This window comes from Colletes latitarsis, chromosome 11 (assembly GCF_051014445.1).
Source record: "Colletes latitarsis isolate SP2378_abdomen chromosome 11, iyColLati1, whole genome shotgun sequence".
Taxonomy (NCBI): Eukaryota; Metazoa; Arthropoda; class Insecta; order Hymenoptera; family Colletidae; genus Colletes; species Colletes latitarsis.
In genome coordinates, this window is record NC_135144.1 from 10,135,818 (window position 1) to 10,155,697 (window position 19,880).

Genomic DNA, 19,880 nt, shown 5'->3' on the forward strand with positions numbered 1-19,880 from the left:
AATGATTGTAATTGACCCCTTCAACTAAAAGTAATTTTTTTAGGACGATTTGAAACTTTTCAATTTTGTTGAAAAATTTGTCTACCTACTCGAATTTTTTTCTCGAAAATGCGTAGAATTTCGGGGGTATCTGCAATGACCAAACATGATTGTAATTGACCCCTGCATTCAAATATAATTTTTCCAGAACGATTTGAAATTTTTTAATTTTGTCGAAAAATTTGTCCACCTGCTAGAATTTTTGTCTCGAAAATGCGTAGGATTTCGGGGGTATGTCTATTCACCAAAAATGATTGTAATTGATCTCTCCAACTAAAAATAATTTTTTCAGAACAATTTGAAATTTTTGAATTTAATTGTTAATAACTTTTTAACAAAGCCTCCATCAACAAATTTGGTATTCTAGGTTTCCGTCTTATTTTGGCCTCTAGAATCTCCCATTAAAGTGTTTATATCCCGATATACGAACGACCGGAAATTTACAATCTTCTCCAAGAAGATTACAAAAATCTTGAAAAATTCAATCTAATTAGAAATTTATTTGAAGACGTATATTGGCAGTATGGGTTGCATAATGTATTATATATTCGCAGACTCATCCTTTCATCGATTATTTAGCATACGCGAAACTGGTTTCCAGGATAATCTGTATTAATACCCGTAAATATTTTAACCTTGTTAAATTTGCAGATGGAATTTTGAAAATGATGTTCATCGTTCGATCGTATAAAACTTACGGAAGTCCGGGGCCGACGAATGTTTTGAAAAATTCCGCGCTGTTGCGACGAGTAAACGATTTGACAATGGCCATTCAATTTTTTCTGTGCAGCAGCTTCGACTAGCTAACTGGAAAATCTCGCAAAACCGAACGGAAAATTTTTTAATCGATATATCGACAGACAGCGCGATATTGCTTCCCCTTCGTTCGCCGCGTGAAAACTTTGAACTTTTTAATTTTGCTTCCTGGGAATTGAACTAATTTCAGAAAGTTTTTTTCACGCCGAATCGTAATGCTGGCTGACACCATTTTCCACGAACACCTCGAACTTCGAGCTGCTACCATATTATCGTACGATAATTTAGTTTTCCCATCGCGAAGGGATATACTTTATTCGACAGTGATATCGTTTGATGTAATTAAACCTAAAACTTACTGTCCCGTGCATAATGTAACCGTAATAGAGGTAATAATTAGTTGCAATTATGTTCGTGTCCTGTAAATTAAAGCGTGGATTCCTGTTGCATAATTCATGACGCAGTTTCGTAATTTATATTAATTTCGCGGGCTGATGTTTCCATTTAACGGTAAAAATCGATGTAAAACTAATCCTCGCGACCCCTTCGAAAATCATTTGCGACCCCTCCTTCAGAGGGAACCGATGGTCCAACGTATATTTAACTTTTCGTTTCGCGGAATTTCGATTAATTGGGAAACTAAATAGACCCAAAACGGAAAGATAAATGACCGATTCCTGGAAACAATTACTTTTCGTAAATAAACGCACCGCGAGGAGCTCAATTTAATTAGTGTTTCTTTTAATGGAACTCCATTCTTCCGCGGATAGTGTACTAATTATTCGAGACTGCTACGTACGCCGCCATTGCCTCAATTACTTAAATTAGTAGAGGCGAGTGGCGAATGAACGCCCATTATGTCGTTCTGTCTATTATTATACGTTCACTCAGCGAAACACTATTAAACATTGCATATAAAAGGATATTTTATTCTAACAAAAGACCATATCGAAGCGTCGATCGTAGATTTCGATGAAATTTTACACAATATTTTGCTTTTATTTGTCCACGTTGTACAAGGAACTGGGCCATGTAAACAATGCATTTAAAAAACAATTTTTTACGTATTTTTTTACATATTCACGACGTTCATACCCAAACACAAAATTTCGATTTTTGTAGTGACATACAAGTATATTTGAAATTTGTTCGCATTTTGAATAGAACGAAATATTAGAATAAAAAATTGTATTTCCATGAGTGTTTAGAGAAATTATCTTGCAATCGGAGAATGTATAATTCTTCAATATTATTCGATTGGGTATCACAATTAGACATCCATAATTATCGGTCCATAGTGTGACAAAAACCGCCGAATTCACTCTTCGAAAACCGCAGCGATTTTGCGGCTGATTTATAGGGGCGAGAACCAAAATAGCGTAGCTTTTCCGGTAACTTCGGAGCTTGTTCCGTGGTACATTGCAAGCGCCTCGATCTCCGCTGGCTCGCAAACTGGAACTAATTATATGTCACGCCGGAAATTACGGACGAGGCTTGACGCGTCCCATTAAAAACAAATGCTCGTTTCCGAACACACCTCCGCAGTATCGTCGATCTTCGTCGTTTGGCTGAAGAGCCCGCGCTACGTGCGATAGGTAATGGCCGTTAATAAATTGCTATTAGTTAAATTAACGAAGATACGATGGCACATAACGTGCTCTCTGCTCGATAACAATGATGCATTATCTATGGCCTGTTATGCAGCCAGAGCAACCGATTTCCGTGCACGTATCTGGGGAATTGGGATACACAGCTTAAGGGAGTATTGCTGTCTAGGCTGTCATTTCTTTGGCCTTTCTTTGTGATTTTTTTTTTAACGACAGATAGGTTGTTTTGTACTGACATTTTGCAGAAATATTTATTCGTCTTATAGGTATGTATAGTATTTTTTTCATCAAAAAATATTAAAAATTGCGAGAGTTATAGCTCCTTGTTTAAAAAAACGCATTTAAACTGGCTTATATGATATTTCAAGATCTAGCAGATCGATTGACTTCAAATTTGGAGAGAATATTCAGCAGACACGCTGGAACTAGAGATTTAAGAAAATATTGAGTTTTACTATTTTGTTTTAATACGCTAAAGACAAGAGAACGATTAAAAAATAGAAATTCGAAACTTGAAGTGTCGCCATTTCTTTATTTATTAGGATTTTGACTTCTCCCAAGCTTCTGTTATAACTACAACAGAGCACCTTTTCCAGAAGAGCCATTAAATAAGAAGTTATAATTCCCACGATTTTTAATATTTTTCCATGAAAAAAATATTGTACATACTTATAAGATGAATAAATACATCTACAAAGTATCAGTACAAAACAGCCTACCTATCATTAAAAAAAAATCACAAAAAGGGCCGTAAAATTGACAGTCTAGGCAGCAATACACTTTAAAACAAGTACAATTTTAATAGAATTGAAAAATAAAAATAATTGCATTCTTAAAATCTGTAACTATATTCTCGATGTAAATAAGGCTTATTTCATTCTCATTTATCGTTGTTTTTGCGTCTTTTCTATACTCTTATTATTTTATTCCGTAAGTATAGACGTGATAGAATTTTTTAAGAGTCAGTTTGTCAAAAATATTTAATTGCAATAATATAAACGTATTCTCCAGGCAATAACTGATAATAAAAATTTTTTTAAAGCTTCCATAGCAAGAACGGTCCTTCGAATTAGCGAGTAGTTCGAGTAGCCTAAGAGCAATCCGAGGAACCGAAAACGCGAGTTAACGACAAGACGGTGCTTGTCGCGGTTCAGGGAAATAATAAAATGTTTCCTTGGACCAGCCAACGACGTGAAGCGTCCTCGTTAAATCGTGATTGGTCTGGAAATTGTACGGGACCAAAGTGTGCCTCTGTTCGAACGGGAATAGGGTCGAACGGAGACCGAAACGAGGGCTCATTGTGGATTTTCGATTATCGGGGCAATTATCGACGCCGTCCACGCAGTGCTCGCTAAAAATGCACGTGTCTCTTTGTTTGCTTTTAATCGAGTCTCTTTGTTTCCCTTTTTTTTCACCCGAGGCTGGTCGCGTTAAATAACGGCGACATCAATCGCCAGGGAATAATCGAGGGGCCCCATTTCTCTTTTCTTCGTCGAAGATGGGAAGTTGTTTACGCGGCGGGAAATAAATTAGGTTCAATCAGAGCCGATGGCTTTCGCGCGAACGGGAAGAAATAAATAAACAAAGTTCTATCCGGGGATGGTTGGTCGGCGACGGAAATCGGAAGAGGGTACTCCAAATCCAGAAAAAAAATTTGTTTCCTATAGAATTTAAACGTAAACTTTTTTTCCAATATCTCTAGCCGTTCTCGAGTTATTTAAAGGGTCGATTCCACCCACTAAAACTAAATTTTACCACGTTTACGAAGTTTCATAATTTTTTGAAGAGCACAATTTAAAAAAAAATTCTTTTCTTTTTGTTTACGTATAGAAAATAGTTGCGTTAAGTAATCCGAAGATTTTGGATTCGTTATCGGAGAATAAAATTTGCCCTCCGCGCGCGAGCTTGCAACGAGAAAGGGGGGATTACGAATTGGATCAAAAATAGAGGATTTTTCCGTTCGTTCGTGTTTGTTCGAATCGATGGAATTCTTGATCGTGCATTCGAGTTTCTTTTCCGTTTCGCGGTTTATAACCTCTGTGTCCCGTCTCCTCCCCCCTCCCCTGGTCGTTTCGACGAAATTGCTATCCGTTCGCTGTCCGTTGTATTTTATTTAACGTCGTATTATTCGATCGGTCGACGAGAAGTTTGCGCTAAGAATAACGAACGCCCGTCGCTTCGAGTTCCCTGCATCGGCGTTCTTCAAAATCGCCGATAAACTTGCCCGTTTCCGGCGAAAAGACGGGAAACTTTTGATTTCCGGAACGGTGGTCGGAACAGACGAATTTTCTTCCAGAGTTCGAAGCACTTCCCTTCGCCGTTAAAAATTAAACGACGTATTGGCGAAAAACTTGTTCCTTTCCCAGATATTCAACTAGTTTTTACGAAATTTCTATATACGACACTTCTCAAACGAAGCAGGTATTGTACTTCATTTAAATTCAATGTTAAGCTGACGATAAATCCATATAAAAACGAGTGTACTATTCGTAAGATAAACATATAAATAAATGTTTAACGTAGTCAGTTGCAATTGAAACAGTTATATAATTAAATTACATTAAAAGATAAATTATAGAGTTCTATATTTAAATTCAATGTTAAGCTGACGATAAATCCATATAAAAACGAGTGTACTATTCGTAAGATAAACATATAAATAAATCTCTAATGTAGTTAGTTGCAATTGAAACAGCTGTATAATTAAATTACATTAAAAGATAAATTATAGAGTTTGATTGATAAAATCTAACAGACCACGAAGAAAGAAACGCTATTATTACTTTTGTGGTATTTGCACTATTGTGCAAAGGAATTTAGGAAATTGGATTGCACATTTGGCAAGGCCATTAACCACAAGTATTGCCCTGTAGGTCCACAGTTTGTCAATAATTATTGAGAACGATGCACGTGGTCGACAGAAACGCAGAAATTTCGTGACAATAAAGCAATTTCTAGGCCTTCAATCCGCAGCGCAATTAAACGACTGGAACGTCAATATTTCCTACTCGACGACAGTATCGTAAATCCGGGTTTAAAAAGTTTTAACGCGTTACTGTCTAGTATCGTAGTCGTCTGACACGTTCGTTTCCGACGTTTCGCAGTGGAGAAATTCGTCGAATTCGTAGCCAAAGCCTCAAACTATATTTTTTATCGTTATATTCGGCATTCACGTTCTGGATATTTTGTTCGTTCGCCTTGAAAAATGCAATTTTCTGAAACGATCTTATCGAAAATATATAGCGAAATTGTTATCATATTCCAAGAATTTTATTTTAAAAATTATACACACGTGCCATCCTGTAGGATGTGTCGAGCGTGTCTGACCATTACTCGGTATTTCTACTTAAAATCAGTTGCTGTTCTCAAATATTGATTTTCTCGTCTTCTAGTTGGAATAAATTATATCGTAACAACGTTGATGCTTGAAAATATCAAAACACTAATAAACAAGCGAGTAAATCAATAAAATCTCCGAACGCAAGTAGAAATAACAAATATTGGCCCGACTCGATGAATTTTCAACGTCAATTATCTAGATAACAAACACTTGCGTGAAAAAACTTTACTCTATATTTTCGATTCAATTTTCATTTAGAATGACCACGTTGCTGCTTTTTTTATATTTATAAAAAAATTTGCAAAAATTTATCGAACATTGAATTTTAAGTAATTCTGAAGAAATCTAATTTTCCATGAGGTAATATGTCCACTTAGTATTTTTTATTCTATATCGTCATGTTAATAACAAATATTTAATTACCGGGTCAAGACATTTCAATCAACGGAACAGGTTTAAAATTCTTTTTAAGCAGTCAACCATACTAGACTTAATTTCCCATTAATTTAATTTTTATTTCTTCGTAATATCCATAAAAATCTCCTCGAAATAAATAAATAATCAGTTTTTGTAGGTTTTTGTCTAATGAGACATATTGGAGGATACTTTTAAACAGGTTTCTTAACGTTAGATTTACGACACACGTAAATTTGATGGACATTAACTACTGGGACGTTCACTGTAATTGTTTACTTTATTCCCTGTAAATTAAAAATAAACGCGCGTTACGTACGTAGAAGATTGCGGAAAGCTTTTCCTAATCTTGTAATATCTTTCTATCCTCAGGTGACGGTCTTCGGTATTCAGCGGCCAGGCGTTCGTCCTGTGGGAGATAGAGACCAGAAGTAAGGATGGCCTTTCACTGGGATAAGCTCTCACCAGCAGAATTTCAACAGCTCCAGAACTTGGTCGCTTGTAAGTAAAAAGTGAAACACTACTCGGTCGTTCCGAGTTTCTAGCCAGTCGAACTCGGTTGCATAGGAAACGTCCAGGGAAAAAGTAGATTCTCGAAGCAAGTGGATCATACCAATACGCTATACACTTCCAGATACAAATAATAGAAGTACCTAGTATTTGTCAAAGAATTGTTTCACTTTTGAAAATCTATCGTTTCGTCCAGATTTTACAAGTTTTGTTAATAAATATGCAGGCCTATAATAAACTGCCTTTGCAATTAACACGTTCACGAACGTTTTCATTGACATGCAAAATGACTCGAATGCTATAATATTAAAATTTATAAGCCACATCATACATTCAATTCTACATAGCTTTTATTTTTTGAAATTATTATGCATTTTAATGTAATGGCTAACTGGCTCATTGAGTATTTTCATTTTATTTTGCCTTTCATTCATTTTAGCTAGCACATTGTGTAAATTAAGTAGAATTTACTTGGCGTAAATCACCTGATCATTTTTTGCAGCTCGTTAAAATTTGCATTGTCCGCGAACGTGTTAATATTATATTACCCAAAGGCAATGCTTAATAAATATACAAACCTGTAATAAATGACATTTGCAAATACATATTAAATACGCAAGATTGATAAGAATCTGTAAAATTTTGTCTCTATTTTTTTTCTAATTAGAATAACTTTCGAAAAAATTCCTGACTAGTAATACCGTGAACACCCCGTATTCTACTTAACCCTTAAATGGATTATTGGTCAGGTTTAAACTAACAATCCTCCATTAGTTCATTATTTTTTAAACGCTTTAAAGGAAATTTCATTTCCATCTACCAATTTGGTAAAAATCAACATTAAGTAAAATAATTCTGTTGAGATCGATAGTCCACTTAAGGGATAACGTTGATCTATTGTACGATGAATTTGAACAAGTTTCAATCTACTCTTGAGAATTTAACGATGGCGATCTTTTCATCTAGAAGCGTATGTATATTGTAACAGTTTCCAAAGCGTAAAGTTTATCATGGCATCGCCGGGGGTAGATTAGGCCAACGATCTCCTGTATTATTACTCGATCCCTCGGAGTTATGTCCTTCGCAAATAGTCGAGTCCCGGTTGCCGGATCGATCGATCGGTTCGCTCGTTTTCTTCCTTATAGACGGCCACGGCAATAAACGCGACGCGTACCTATTTTCCACGGTCCTTTTTCCCCCCTCGATACGTTTGAGAACAGCTCGTCTCGAGCGAGGCAATATCGCGTTGATATCGCTTTAATTACCATCAGCTGCCAGCGATATCGAGTACTGTTGACGTTTGATATTTTTTTTTTCTCTCGTTGTTTGCTCGTCGACGCGGCGTTTTCAAGGACGCAGCTAATCCTCGAATTTTAGAAAACGTTTCCACCTCGGAACGTTCGTCTCGCGGTTCGCAAACCGGAGAATTTGACATTGTCGCGTTCGGAGCGTCACATTACGACTCCATTGTTCCAGATTCTACGCGAAAGCTGCAGGATGTCCTCGCCGAATTTTGCGGATCGAACACGACGTCCAGCGGTACACCGAAATACCACCCGGACGGGGTAAGCAGAACCATCTACCAAACTTCGAAAAATTATTTATTTCTATATTTCCAACTCGACTAAAGAGCAATTTTTCATCAACCCCTCGACGTACGATTCAATTTCAAATAATTCCTCAAACGTGTATTTATTTGATTTAATAACGATGTTTCCCTGCACTTTAACACCTGTTCTTTCCAGGATACTACAGTGTGTTAGGAAATGATAGGTTCACTCACATTTATTATCGTAACTTATAGAGAAATGTATCAACTGCTCTCAAACTTTCAAGATATAATGTCCTTGTATTAACAAATCTGATTGCTAAATTTCGTTTTGGAGTAATATTTCAAAATGATGTAACATAAGAATATCATAATTTTAACATATTTCAACCGTTAATAAATGATAGGTTCACTTTAAAAAACATATTTATACATAGTCGTTAAATAATTCTTAACAAAGTAAAAATTAAAATTAATATTTAATAGGTTTTTCACCACTTTTAATTAATAAATTGATTCGCTTCGGCATAGATTCGACAAGATTTGTGAGTTGCCGAGTAGTAATGCGATCCCAAGCGTTCGTAATTGTCGTTTTGAGCTCTTTTACACTATTGAATTGGCGACAATCATCGTAAACATCGAGTACTAGTTGTCCTCATAAATTCTCAATCGGGTTAAGATCAGGAGACCTTGATGGCCATATTAATGTGTCTATATTTTTAGTTTTTAACCATTGTTTAGTGCTTGATGAAGCGTGCACTGTTGCGTTATCATGCATGAATGTTAATTTTGCAGACGAAAAACGGCGAATATAGGGCAAAAGGTGTTCTTCTAAAACAGCTTGATATTTTTTTGAATCGAGTCGTGTATCAAGGAAGGCTAATGTCGTCTTGCCAAATCCAGAGAACGCCACCCAAATCATCACAGAACCTCTACCAAAGTTACGCTTTGAAAAATAACGCGGTTCTGTACATAGATTGTGCCAATAGTTCGCCAACCCATCTGGTCCATCTAAGTTGAATTTCTTTTCATCAGACCAAATAATCTAAAAGTTTAAAAATATGTAAATTGCAACGTCCTCGCTAAAAAATGTGCACATACCGAATGCCACTGATGGGTCCACGTTTGATGCAAATCTGCAAATGTTACACGTGTTTTGCAATGCTCCTTTTTAAGCGTTGGGGCAGATTTCATTTTCTTGTATACAAGATTAGAAGATTCTTTTAAAACATTCCATACTGTCAGATGTGAAACATTTGGCGCGAATTCGTTGCGTAATCGTCGACTTCCTATTGTTGAATTTGATGCACTCGCGATAATTGCTCTTTTATTGCGTGGTGTCAATTTTGCTGGTCTTCCAGGTGATCTTTTCACACCATATTCATCCCCATTTTTTATAAACTGATTCACCACATTGCAAGATCTGCCTATGCGACGACCAATTTCTCGATGAGACATTCCAGAGTCTTTATACGCAAATATCTGTCCTTTCTCTTTTTCATTTAAAACTTTACCCCTGCCCAATTTTAAAAAAATGCTTTAACACCTTAATAACTCGATACTTCGATACTTTAATACATATCTTTTACACAGTAAATGCATGGGAAGATTCATTAGAAATTGTTTACTGTTTGTTTCCTTTGTAACCAGGATACGTAACAAACGACACGCAAACAAAATGACGGTGTCAAGCAGCCAAATTCACAATGAATGCATTATAACGAAAGAATATTGTGATGTATTAAATTTTGGTACATTAACAAATCGTTTAATCGTCCTTTTAGCAAGTGAACCTATCATTTATTAACGGTTAAAAGCTGGTTACATTCAGTAAAAGATTTCTAGTTTCTTTTTGAACCGTTATTTCCATATAATGTTTAGCAGAACAGTTTGTTAATATAAAAGCTAAAAATTCTGAAAATTTGAAACTGATTCATGCACTTCTTTCTAAATTATTATCATAAGTATGACTGAACCTATCATTTCCTAACACACTGTATAAATCGCGAGCGATCGTAACTGTCAAACGAAGCGTGTATTTTTAACAAAACGCAAATTCAGAATTCGTGTTTTCTCGCGAAGTTGCGCGAATTAGCTTAACTTTTTCACGCGCGACGAGAGGCTCTCCTTCCCCGGAAGAATTTTGTTGCCAGAGGGAAGCTGATTTAGCATGTTGAGATAGGCGTGAAAGGCGCAAGCCCGTAAGCCGCTTTGCCAGCCCTGTCGAGTTTCGACAGAGCCGCTCATATTTCTGCGGCGAGTCGTTTTCGATGGTATTGTATTAGTCGATACCCGATGGGGGGCCTCCCCCGCGTATCTGGCTCGCTAATGCCGGGAATATGCGAGCAAACGAGCCGGCACAAACGGACTGCGCGATCCTAATTTAATTCCCCGTCCCGTGAATCTAATTGCGAGTCCTCAACGAAGGATCCTACTCGCGTACGCCGCTGTTCCCTCGTACGATTCTCCCGTTCTTCCTGCGGCTCAGATTCGTGAAACGTTTATTGCCCGCGTTCCATCGAATTGAACCTCTTCTTCGCGATCAACCGGCAGAAACACGAAATCTCATAATGTCTCGTTCAGGCTTTCGACAGAATCTTTCGTGCTCGGTATATCACTCGATTATTATAAAATTTCTGCACTCAGCTAACAAACTATCAAACTAACAAGGGACCATCTCGAGGTGTAAATCTCCAATTTTGATGAAACTTCGCAATTATGTAGTTCTCATAAATCTATTGACACGTATTTTTTTGTAGCTGTTAATATTCACTTTAAGGGGTTGAAATCAGCCCTCAAAGTTGGGGGTTTGAAACATACTTTGTTGAATATCTCGGAAACTATTAGAGATAGGGATATGCTTCCAATAGATGAAATTTATGTTTTTAAACGGCGAATTTGATGGTGTAAAGAGATTTGCAAAACTTTTATTTGTTTAAACAATATGTTAAAAAATAGCACATCTTTTTATTTTTCTCGTTGGATATTAATGATTTTTTTTTCTACATTTGCCCAGAGAAACTACACATCCATGTGTAAAATACGGATAAATTGGAATTTTGATTTTTTCACAATAAAGAAAGATTTTATATTTGTAATTTGGTTCGTATTTCGTGTTGTACGAAGTACCAGATTGCATACAGGGTGTTCGGCCATCCCTGGGAAAAATATTAATGGGAGATTCTAGAGGCCAAAATAAGATGAAAATCAAGAATACCAATTTGTTGAGGGTGGCTTCGTCAAAAAGTTAGTAACGTTTAAAGTTCCGCCAATACTGAATTTTTTTCTCGAAAGTGGGTAAGATTTAGGGAGTATGTCTATTCACCGAAAATGATTATAATTGACCCCCGCAACCGAAAATAATTTTTCCAGAACGATTTGAAACTTTTCAATTTCGCCGAAAAATTTAGGTACCCTACCCCCTGTCGATTTTCCTTAAAAATTCCTTTTTCATTTTTAGTAATTTTGTTTGACGTCCTACAGAAAAGTTGTTTAATACTTTTTTGTAGGTGCCCATAAGCTCTACTTCAGAAAAAAGTTTCATTGAAATATATTCACAATTGTCGGAGTTATGGCTGTTTGAAAATTGAACCATTTTTATGGGGTTTTTCTAACATTACGTGGCCAAGGAACAACCTTTCCAATATTTTTATAATTGTTACATATTCTACACTAAAATACGCGTAATTTGCTTTTTTAAACGTTAAAATCGTCCAATCCGTTCAAAAGTTATGACGTTTTAAAGATTCGCATGAAATTTACGGGAAGCATTTTGGCCTGAAATTATATTTTCGGTAAGGAATTTTTTTCTCGAAACTGGGTAGGATTTCAGAGGTATGTCTGTTGACCAAAAATGCTTGCAATTAACCTCTGCAACTAATAATAATTTTTTTAGAACGATTTGAAAAATTTTTTTTTTCACCCAAAACTTTCAGCACTTACTCGAATTTTTTTCTCGAAAGTGGGTAGGATTTCGTAAGTATGTGTATTCACCAAAAATGATTGTAATTGACCCCCGCAGCCGAAAATAATTTTTCCAAAACGATTTGAAATTTTTGAATTTAATTGTTAATAACTTTTTAACGAAGCCTCCATCAACAAATTGGTATTCTTGATTTTCGTCTTATTTTGGTCTCTAGAATCTCCCATTAAAATTTTTCCCAGGGGTGGCCGAACACCCTGTATGCGATCTGGTACTTCGTACAACACGAAATACGAACAAAATTACAAATATAAAATCTTTCTTTATTGTGAAAAAATCAAAATTTCAATTTATCCGTATTTTGCACATGGATGTGTAGTTTCTCTGTGCAAATGTAGAAAAAAAAATCATTAATATCCAACGAGAAAAATAAAAAAATGTACTATTTTTTAACACATTGTCTAAACAAATAAAGGTTTTGCAAATCTCTTTACACCATCAAATTCGCCGTTTAAAAACATAAATTTCATCCATTTGAAGCACACCCCTATCTCTAATAGTTTCCGAGATATTCAACAAAGTATGTTTCAAACCCCCAACTTTGAGGGCTGATTTCAATCCCTTAAAGTGAATATTAACAGCTACAATAATATACGTGTCAATAGATTTATGAGAACTACATAATTACGAAGTTTCATCAAAATTGGAGATTTACACTTCGGGATGGTCCCTTGTAAGTTAAATCTTGTAGAAATTCGGTCGAAAACATAAGCTTTTCTTTCAAAATTTTTCCATGAAAAAAACTGTTGGGTAAAGAGAACGAATCCGATTTAAACACAGTGTAGAAAAATATAATTTGTCGGTTTGCTCTGATAACTGTTTGCTTCGTGTATTCTGTGATCGGTGTAAACGTGTACGTGTGTGTTTATCGTCTACTAATTATCTGTATAGGATGACGTTGTTATTGTCCTAAACAACTAAAGTGACGTTCGAGGAAGAATTGTAAATAATTAAAATTAGCGTTGCGTAAGCTTCTCTCGATCTCTCGAAGCCTTAAAGCTTGGACCTGAGAATCTTTAATGCCCAGCGTCGTACAAAGCTCGAGCTCTCTGCAAGCGTAATTAATATTGCACGTATTAAGGGAAGGCGTGACAGAGCAAATTGAATTCTCTCAGTAGTGGTCAGAGATGGAGATTTGAGGTCGATCGCAACCAACGCGGAATAGCTCTGGCATGTTCAATTATGACTCACGACCGGTGATCCTGCACGACGGAAAGGACAAAAGCGTCCAGTCGCGTAACAAACGATGCAATTCTACGTCCCGACGCTGAACTTGCGAAACAACCGGGAAACTGGTGTCTTTTCGACTGAGAAATTACTGAATTGCTGCCATTTCGCTTGTAAAATATAGCTTCAACGTTCTTCGACTAGTGAATACAGACGGTATTTGTGTTGACACCTTCAATTTTTAAACATTCTCACATATCTCTGTAGCGTATCTCTCTTTTCTTTGAAATATGGTTTCTGCCTTTTGTTATCGTTTCCCCCACATCGACGATACATCAGTATCGAAAGAGAAAAACTATTAATATCACTCTAGATTTTCCAATTAAAAGTGTAATTCTTGAATTGTTCTCATATCAAACTTCGTACTAAAAAAATTAAAATGCTTTCCATCTTCGGTTATATTAAACAGTTTGCATTTTTACATAATTTTGTCTGTATAGGAATTACTTTACTTTTCATCTATTTTCTTCTTTTAGTTAAACACATTTACGTAATAAATGAGCTCTTTCACTTACGTCATCAATTTCATTTTTGATCATTTGTAATAGATAGTGTCAAAATAAATACCTTCTTGAGCTACGAGCTGAACAGAAGATACTTAGTTGCTTGTATTAATTAATATATCCTTCGAAAAAGAAGTATTTCAATGGATAGAGGTGAACCTTAAACAACACGTTTCACATTTATTTGAAGAACCAAAAATTATCTTCCTTCGAATATTAATTTTTAAAAATCTGTTACACCAAGTGCTTGAATGAATTATTTACATCACTATATCGGTCCAGTCGTGCTCCTTAGTATAACCGAGAATCACTTTCGTCTAAAATTCGTTGTCCAGCTTTCGCCTGGGCACGTGGGAAGATTTATTGCTCTACACAGGTTTCCACAACTTTTCACCGTCCCAGGCATCCCTCCCTTGCGAATTCAGCCGTTTCTCTTCAAACATCACGAAAAAGGAGGCTCAAATTACATCGACGATCGTTTATAACCGTTGAATGTTGTTTTTTCTAAGGCCAATCTGGTCCTGATGGCCGAGTAGAAAAGAAAAGAGCAGTTTCGCCCGATCAAAGATTCTTGTCTTCCGTTTATGTATCGAGGGTTCGTCCGAGAAAAGGAAAACAGAATAAATTGGATATACGAACCTGTAAAACAAATTTTCCATTAAACGCGTGTCCTTGTAAACCGTACGCAGAAACGATCTTCAAGGAACGAACGCTATGCAAAACGAAACGAGAGAAATCAGTTCCTCGTTAATTAACGATAGAAAATAAGGAGGGAAGATCGATCTCCAGGAGTCAATTGCGCAACATTCGTTCGGAACTGTTGCGACGTAACCGTGGAAGGAAAGTAAATACGGAGGTGGGGAATGGCTCGATATAAAGGATCGTTATCCTGTTGCTGGATAACGATGTTACTCGTCTTTCACGGTTTCTGTGTGGCCGATGCGCCACCCGACAATCCATCACACAAGGAACATTATCAGCCATCGTGTCAACCGCGATAACAACCCTGTCGTTATAGTTTCATACTCCAGCCCGAATTGGCATCATAAATTCCCATAATAACCGATCATTATCGACATCGCGTTCCGATAAAAAATTCTTTCTCCTCGCGTTTAGGGGGAACAATTAATTTCCACGCTGTAACCTTCGAAATTTGTTAAGTAATTATGATTTTCAATTTTAATGTTTCCTATTCGAGCTACTTTTACTCATCCTGAACCAAAACTTACTATTCTTATCGGGTAAGAACGTTATACTAAGGTTAATTATTAGTAAAACGCGTATTTTTAATAATTTTTTGGCAAAGAACTATACAATTTCTTTTACTGTAAATTTTAGGGAACACTCATAGTAATACACAAATTTGTCTAAAAGTTTTCGTAGAAAGTTGAATGAATCATAAATCAACATCCTTTTACCCTTCCTTTTTAAGGTCTCCGCTGGATTCGTTGTAACTCCCATAATTTGTAATATTTTTATCAAAAAAGAATGGTGGTTACTTTTGAAATGAAAACTGAATTAAAAACAAAGACGGTTTGGACAGGGTATAGCCCGTTAATAAAACTATGCGAATATTATTCTTTCGAAGCCAGCAGGCAGGAATGAAACCCGATCGTGTTAAATGTAAATGATCAACGGGGCCAGTATATCCCGTTCTCTTCCCGCAGTGATTAGATCGACGGATAAAAGTTGCCACACACGGTCGCCGTTTCTTTCTTTTTTTTTTTGCAGTCGGGCAAAGCTCTATCGAAATCCAATTTCCTCGAACAAAGGGACTGCGAATCTGGCATGTACAAGGCGCGAAGCTCGTCGCCGGAACGATCGGCTCTGATAGCGCGTGAAACTCTGTAATTTCTCGAGTCAATCTCGATTCCTGACGGGCGATTCAAAAGGCACAGGAGTCGGTCATCCCTGAGACACGAAAGCTCTCGAATTAAGCGATTCAAGCCGAATTACCGCTTGTAATTAGAAAGTAGCTATTGAAATTCGATAAGAAACGGGTCTGGTTAAAATTAGAATTTCAGTGTCACTTTTTCGTAGATGTCTAGGTAAGATAATGAATGATCGAATTGTTGGCGTCGCTTTCAAGTTAATATTCGATGAAATCTATTTTAAACGACAGGAGAGTTGTTCAAATAGCATCGTGAATGAATCCTTCGGTCAACCAGACATTTAAGGGAGTATTGCTGTCTAGACTGTTATTTCTTCAGCCTTTTTTGTGATTTTTTTTTAACGACAGGTAGGTTGTTTTGCAGTGACATTTTGCAGATGTATTTATTTGTCTTATAGGTATGTACAGTATTTTTTTCATCAAAAAATATTAAAAATTGCGAGAGTTATAGCTTCTTGTTTAAAAAAACGCATTTAAACTGGCTTACATGATATTTCAAGATCTAACAAACCGATTGACTTCAAATTTGGAGAGAATATTCAGCAGACACGCCTTTATAGCTGGAGCTAGAGATTTAAAAAAATATTGAGTTTTACTATTATTTTTTTTGATATGCTAAAGACAAAAGAACGATTAACAAATAGAAATTCGAAACTTGAAGCATAGCCATTTCTTTATTTATCAGGATTTTGACTTCTCCCTGGTTCCTGCTATAACTACAACCTTCCTTATGAAGATACTTTAACCCCCTCTGTTTCAAATTATCTGGAATCCTGAAAGCCATTGAAGCACCTTTTCCAAAAGAGCCATTAAATAAGAAGTTACAATTCCCACGATTTTTAATATTTTTCTATGAAAAAAAATCACAAAAAGACCGTGAAATTGACAGTATAGACAGCAATACCTCCTTAAGATATTGTGCTACCACAAACGAGGTATACGAGTAGACCTTACATCTTATGGACTTTCGTGGCCCCATCTGACTACCATATCTGCCTGCAAATTTGGAGCTGATTTTAACGTCCTTTTCTCATGGATGGCGGTCAGTTGAGATACTATTCACTGAATTAGTATTGATGCCCAGACAGCTGTAGTGTGTGCGTAAATACACGTGAGTCGACTATGGGAGGGATTGAAAAAGGTAATCCAGTATCATCAGGCGGCAGACCGGTGCCTGAAGGAAACTGCCCCTCCACTTACACACACACTAATGCATAGCCACCTTGTATATGAGTTCTGGCGCTTCGTATAGCTTCGGGGATTCGAGGAAGAAGTAATTGATTCTAATGGTTTCCTACAATAGTGAATGTATTTCATTGAAATTTATTTGTGAAGTAGAGCTCGTGAATACCTATAAAAAAGTACTAAACAACTTTTCCATAGCGTGTTAAATAAATTTAGTAAAAATGAAAAACGAATTTTTAAGAAAAATTAACAGGGGGTAGGTGTAAAAATTTTTCGGTGAAACTGTAAAGTTTCAAATCTTTCTGGAAAAATTATTTTCGATTGCAGGGGTCAATTATAATCATTTTTGGTCAATAGACATACCCACGAATTTGTAACCATTTTCGAGAAAAAAATTCTTTACCGAAAATCTAATGTGAGGCCAGAAATGCTTCCCTGAAATTTCATGCATATCTTTAAAACGTCATAACTTTTGAACGAATTGAAGGATTTTAATGTTTAAAAATGCAAACAACGCGTATTTTGATGTAGAATATGTAGAAATTCTAAAAATTTTGAAAACGCTGTTCCTTGATCCCGAAAAGTGAGAGAAACCACATAAAAATGGTCCAATATTCAAACGACCATAACTCCTACAATAGTGAATATATTTCAATGAAACTTTTTTTTGAAGTAGAGCTCATGGGTACCTACAAAAAAGTATTAGACAACTTTTCTATAGAGTTGCAAACAAAATTTCTAAAACTAAAAAACGAATCTTTAAGAAAAATCAACCAAGGGTAGGTGCTAAAATTTTTCGACGAAAAAAAAATTTTCAAATCCTTTTATAAAAATTATTTTCGGTTGCAGGGGTCAATTATAATCATTTTTTATAAATACACATACCCTCGAACTCCTACGCATTTTCAAGAAAAAAATTCCTTACCAAAAACATAATGTCTGACCAGAAATGTTTCCTCAAAATTTCATGTGTACATGTAAGTAATCATAACTCCTGGACGGATTGGACGACTTTAATTTTTCAAAATGTAAATAACGCGTAATTTGGTGGAGAATATTTAGAAATTCTGAGAATGTTCGAAATTTGGTCCTTAACTCCGTAGTTTTAATGTTTGGAAGGGTTTATATTTCCAGTGAAAAAAAAAACAATAAAATTTTTATAATTTCATTTTCCGTCTCACTTCCTCTTATGTTCGTTTCTGCAACTTGTTGATAATGTTGCGAGTGATACTAAAATGATAATGGGGCTCTAGAGTCCCAGAGAAATGGGCTGAAAAAATATATTGGATGTAAGATCTACTTTTATGCCTCGTCTGTGATGGTACCTATTTTGAAAACATGCGATTTAAAGAAAACCCCGTTTAAAGTTTTATCGTGCGAATTTTTCAAATCCACCATCATTTATCGATAGTTTAAATCTAATTGGTGTTTCCTCGTGTCCGACGATCATGCACGCCTGGATAGTTATGCGATCGAGGCACGCGCGACTAGTTAGAAATCCTCGTCGTTTAAAATAATTACGCGGTAGCGTAAAAAACAGCTTACGCCCTTCGATTCTCCAAGGGTAGCTCGCAAAGTGGCCAGTCACAGAAGACGAGAGACGCGCGCATCATTTATTATAAGACAGTTATTTCTACGAAGAAAAAAAATACCTGCTCCTGACCCTTACTCTAACCTTCATCTGCTCCATTTCTCTCTCCCTCTTGCGTCGATTAAACGCTACTTTGCCCTCCGGGAGCTTCGTATAATTATCGATTTTATCAAACATACACTTTATCCGTGCTGCCTCGAGTAAACCCAGAAGTGACTGAACGACCTGACGCGTCGCGCAATACGGGTATAGAAAAGACAAGTTCAAATATCACTGTTTGACCGGTACTCGAATGAAGCTGCTAGCATTTTACGACTACGTCAAACAGTATTTCTTCCCAGTCCAATACTAAACACTCTTATTCGATTAATATAAGAAAAGAATTTAATAAAAGAAACATAATTTTCAAAACTTTATGAAAAAGTCACCTATCGTCGAATCATGGTCTCCGTTTCCAAAACGTTTCAAATCACGCTAGTGCATTCTTAAAGAATTCGATCTTCGTTACCCTCTTAATTTTCGTTAAATAGTATCTGCACGGAAACTTCGAAATTGATTCCTCCGAGATGGAATTTCGGTGTATGTCGCCATTTTCCATTCAGTGCCTCGATTGCACTCGCGCATGGGAAACGGAATGTTTCTATTTCCTCGGAGTAGGTTGCGTCACCGTTAACTCCCCCCCCCCCCGTCGACGGGGGCAGAAATTAATCGCGTAGTAAAGTTATGTGGCCCTGGATCCCCGACGTTCTCTCATTTGAGTGCGTCAGAGATGACGTCACGTAGTAGCTAGGCAACCGCGGTCTGCCGGTCCACGAGCAACCGCCTTTTCCACCTTTCGTTTCGTCTTGTCATTTCCCCTCGCGCGACGTAGGACGATCGAGGCCGAACCGTGCCCGGATATTGTTACAAAGGAGGCTGGGGAGGGAAACGGAGTAGGGCTGACAGAATACTCGAACATTCGAACCGAGTCGTTTCCACCTTTCGCTTCGTCCTGCCCCCCATCGATGCGCTACGAAGGACGATCGAGGTCGAATATTGTTAGGAAGCTAGAGGGTTGGGAAAGACGCAGTATAGGGTTGTCGGAGTACTCGAGTACTCGTAACGTATGTACACATTTTGTACAAATTAATACAAGCAATCTGTAATTTATTATTACATTTTAATGGGCAATGCCCTTTTTTGCAAACTTACACAGCTAAAACGGAACACGAAATACTAAAATAATACAAAAACATGGTAAGTCATGTAAATATAAAGACATTGTACCTCCGCCACTCGTAAGACTT

At 36.6% G+C, this 19,880-nt stretch overlaps 1 protein-coding gene across 1 annotated transcript in view; it reads left to right on the plus strand.

Annotated features, from left to right (window-relative positions):
• Positions 1 to 19,880, plus strand: part of Dgk (diacyl glycerol kinase 1) — a 108,240-nt gene that overhangs the window by 38,609 nt on the left and 49,751 nt on the right. Inside the window, exons 2-3 of the mRNA XM_076779156.1 lie at positions 6,529 to 6,657; positions 8,143 to 8,231. Of these exons, the coding sequence (XP_076635271.1) occupies positions 6,594 to 6,657; positions 8,143 to 8,231 (153 nt within the window). The 5' untranslated portion in view covers positions 6,529 to 6,593. The remainder of the gene's footprint in view (positions 1 to 6,528; positions 6,658 to 8,142; positions 8,232 to 19,880) is intronic.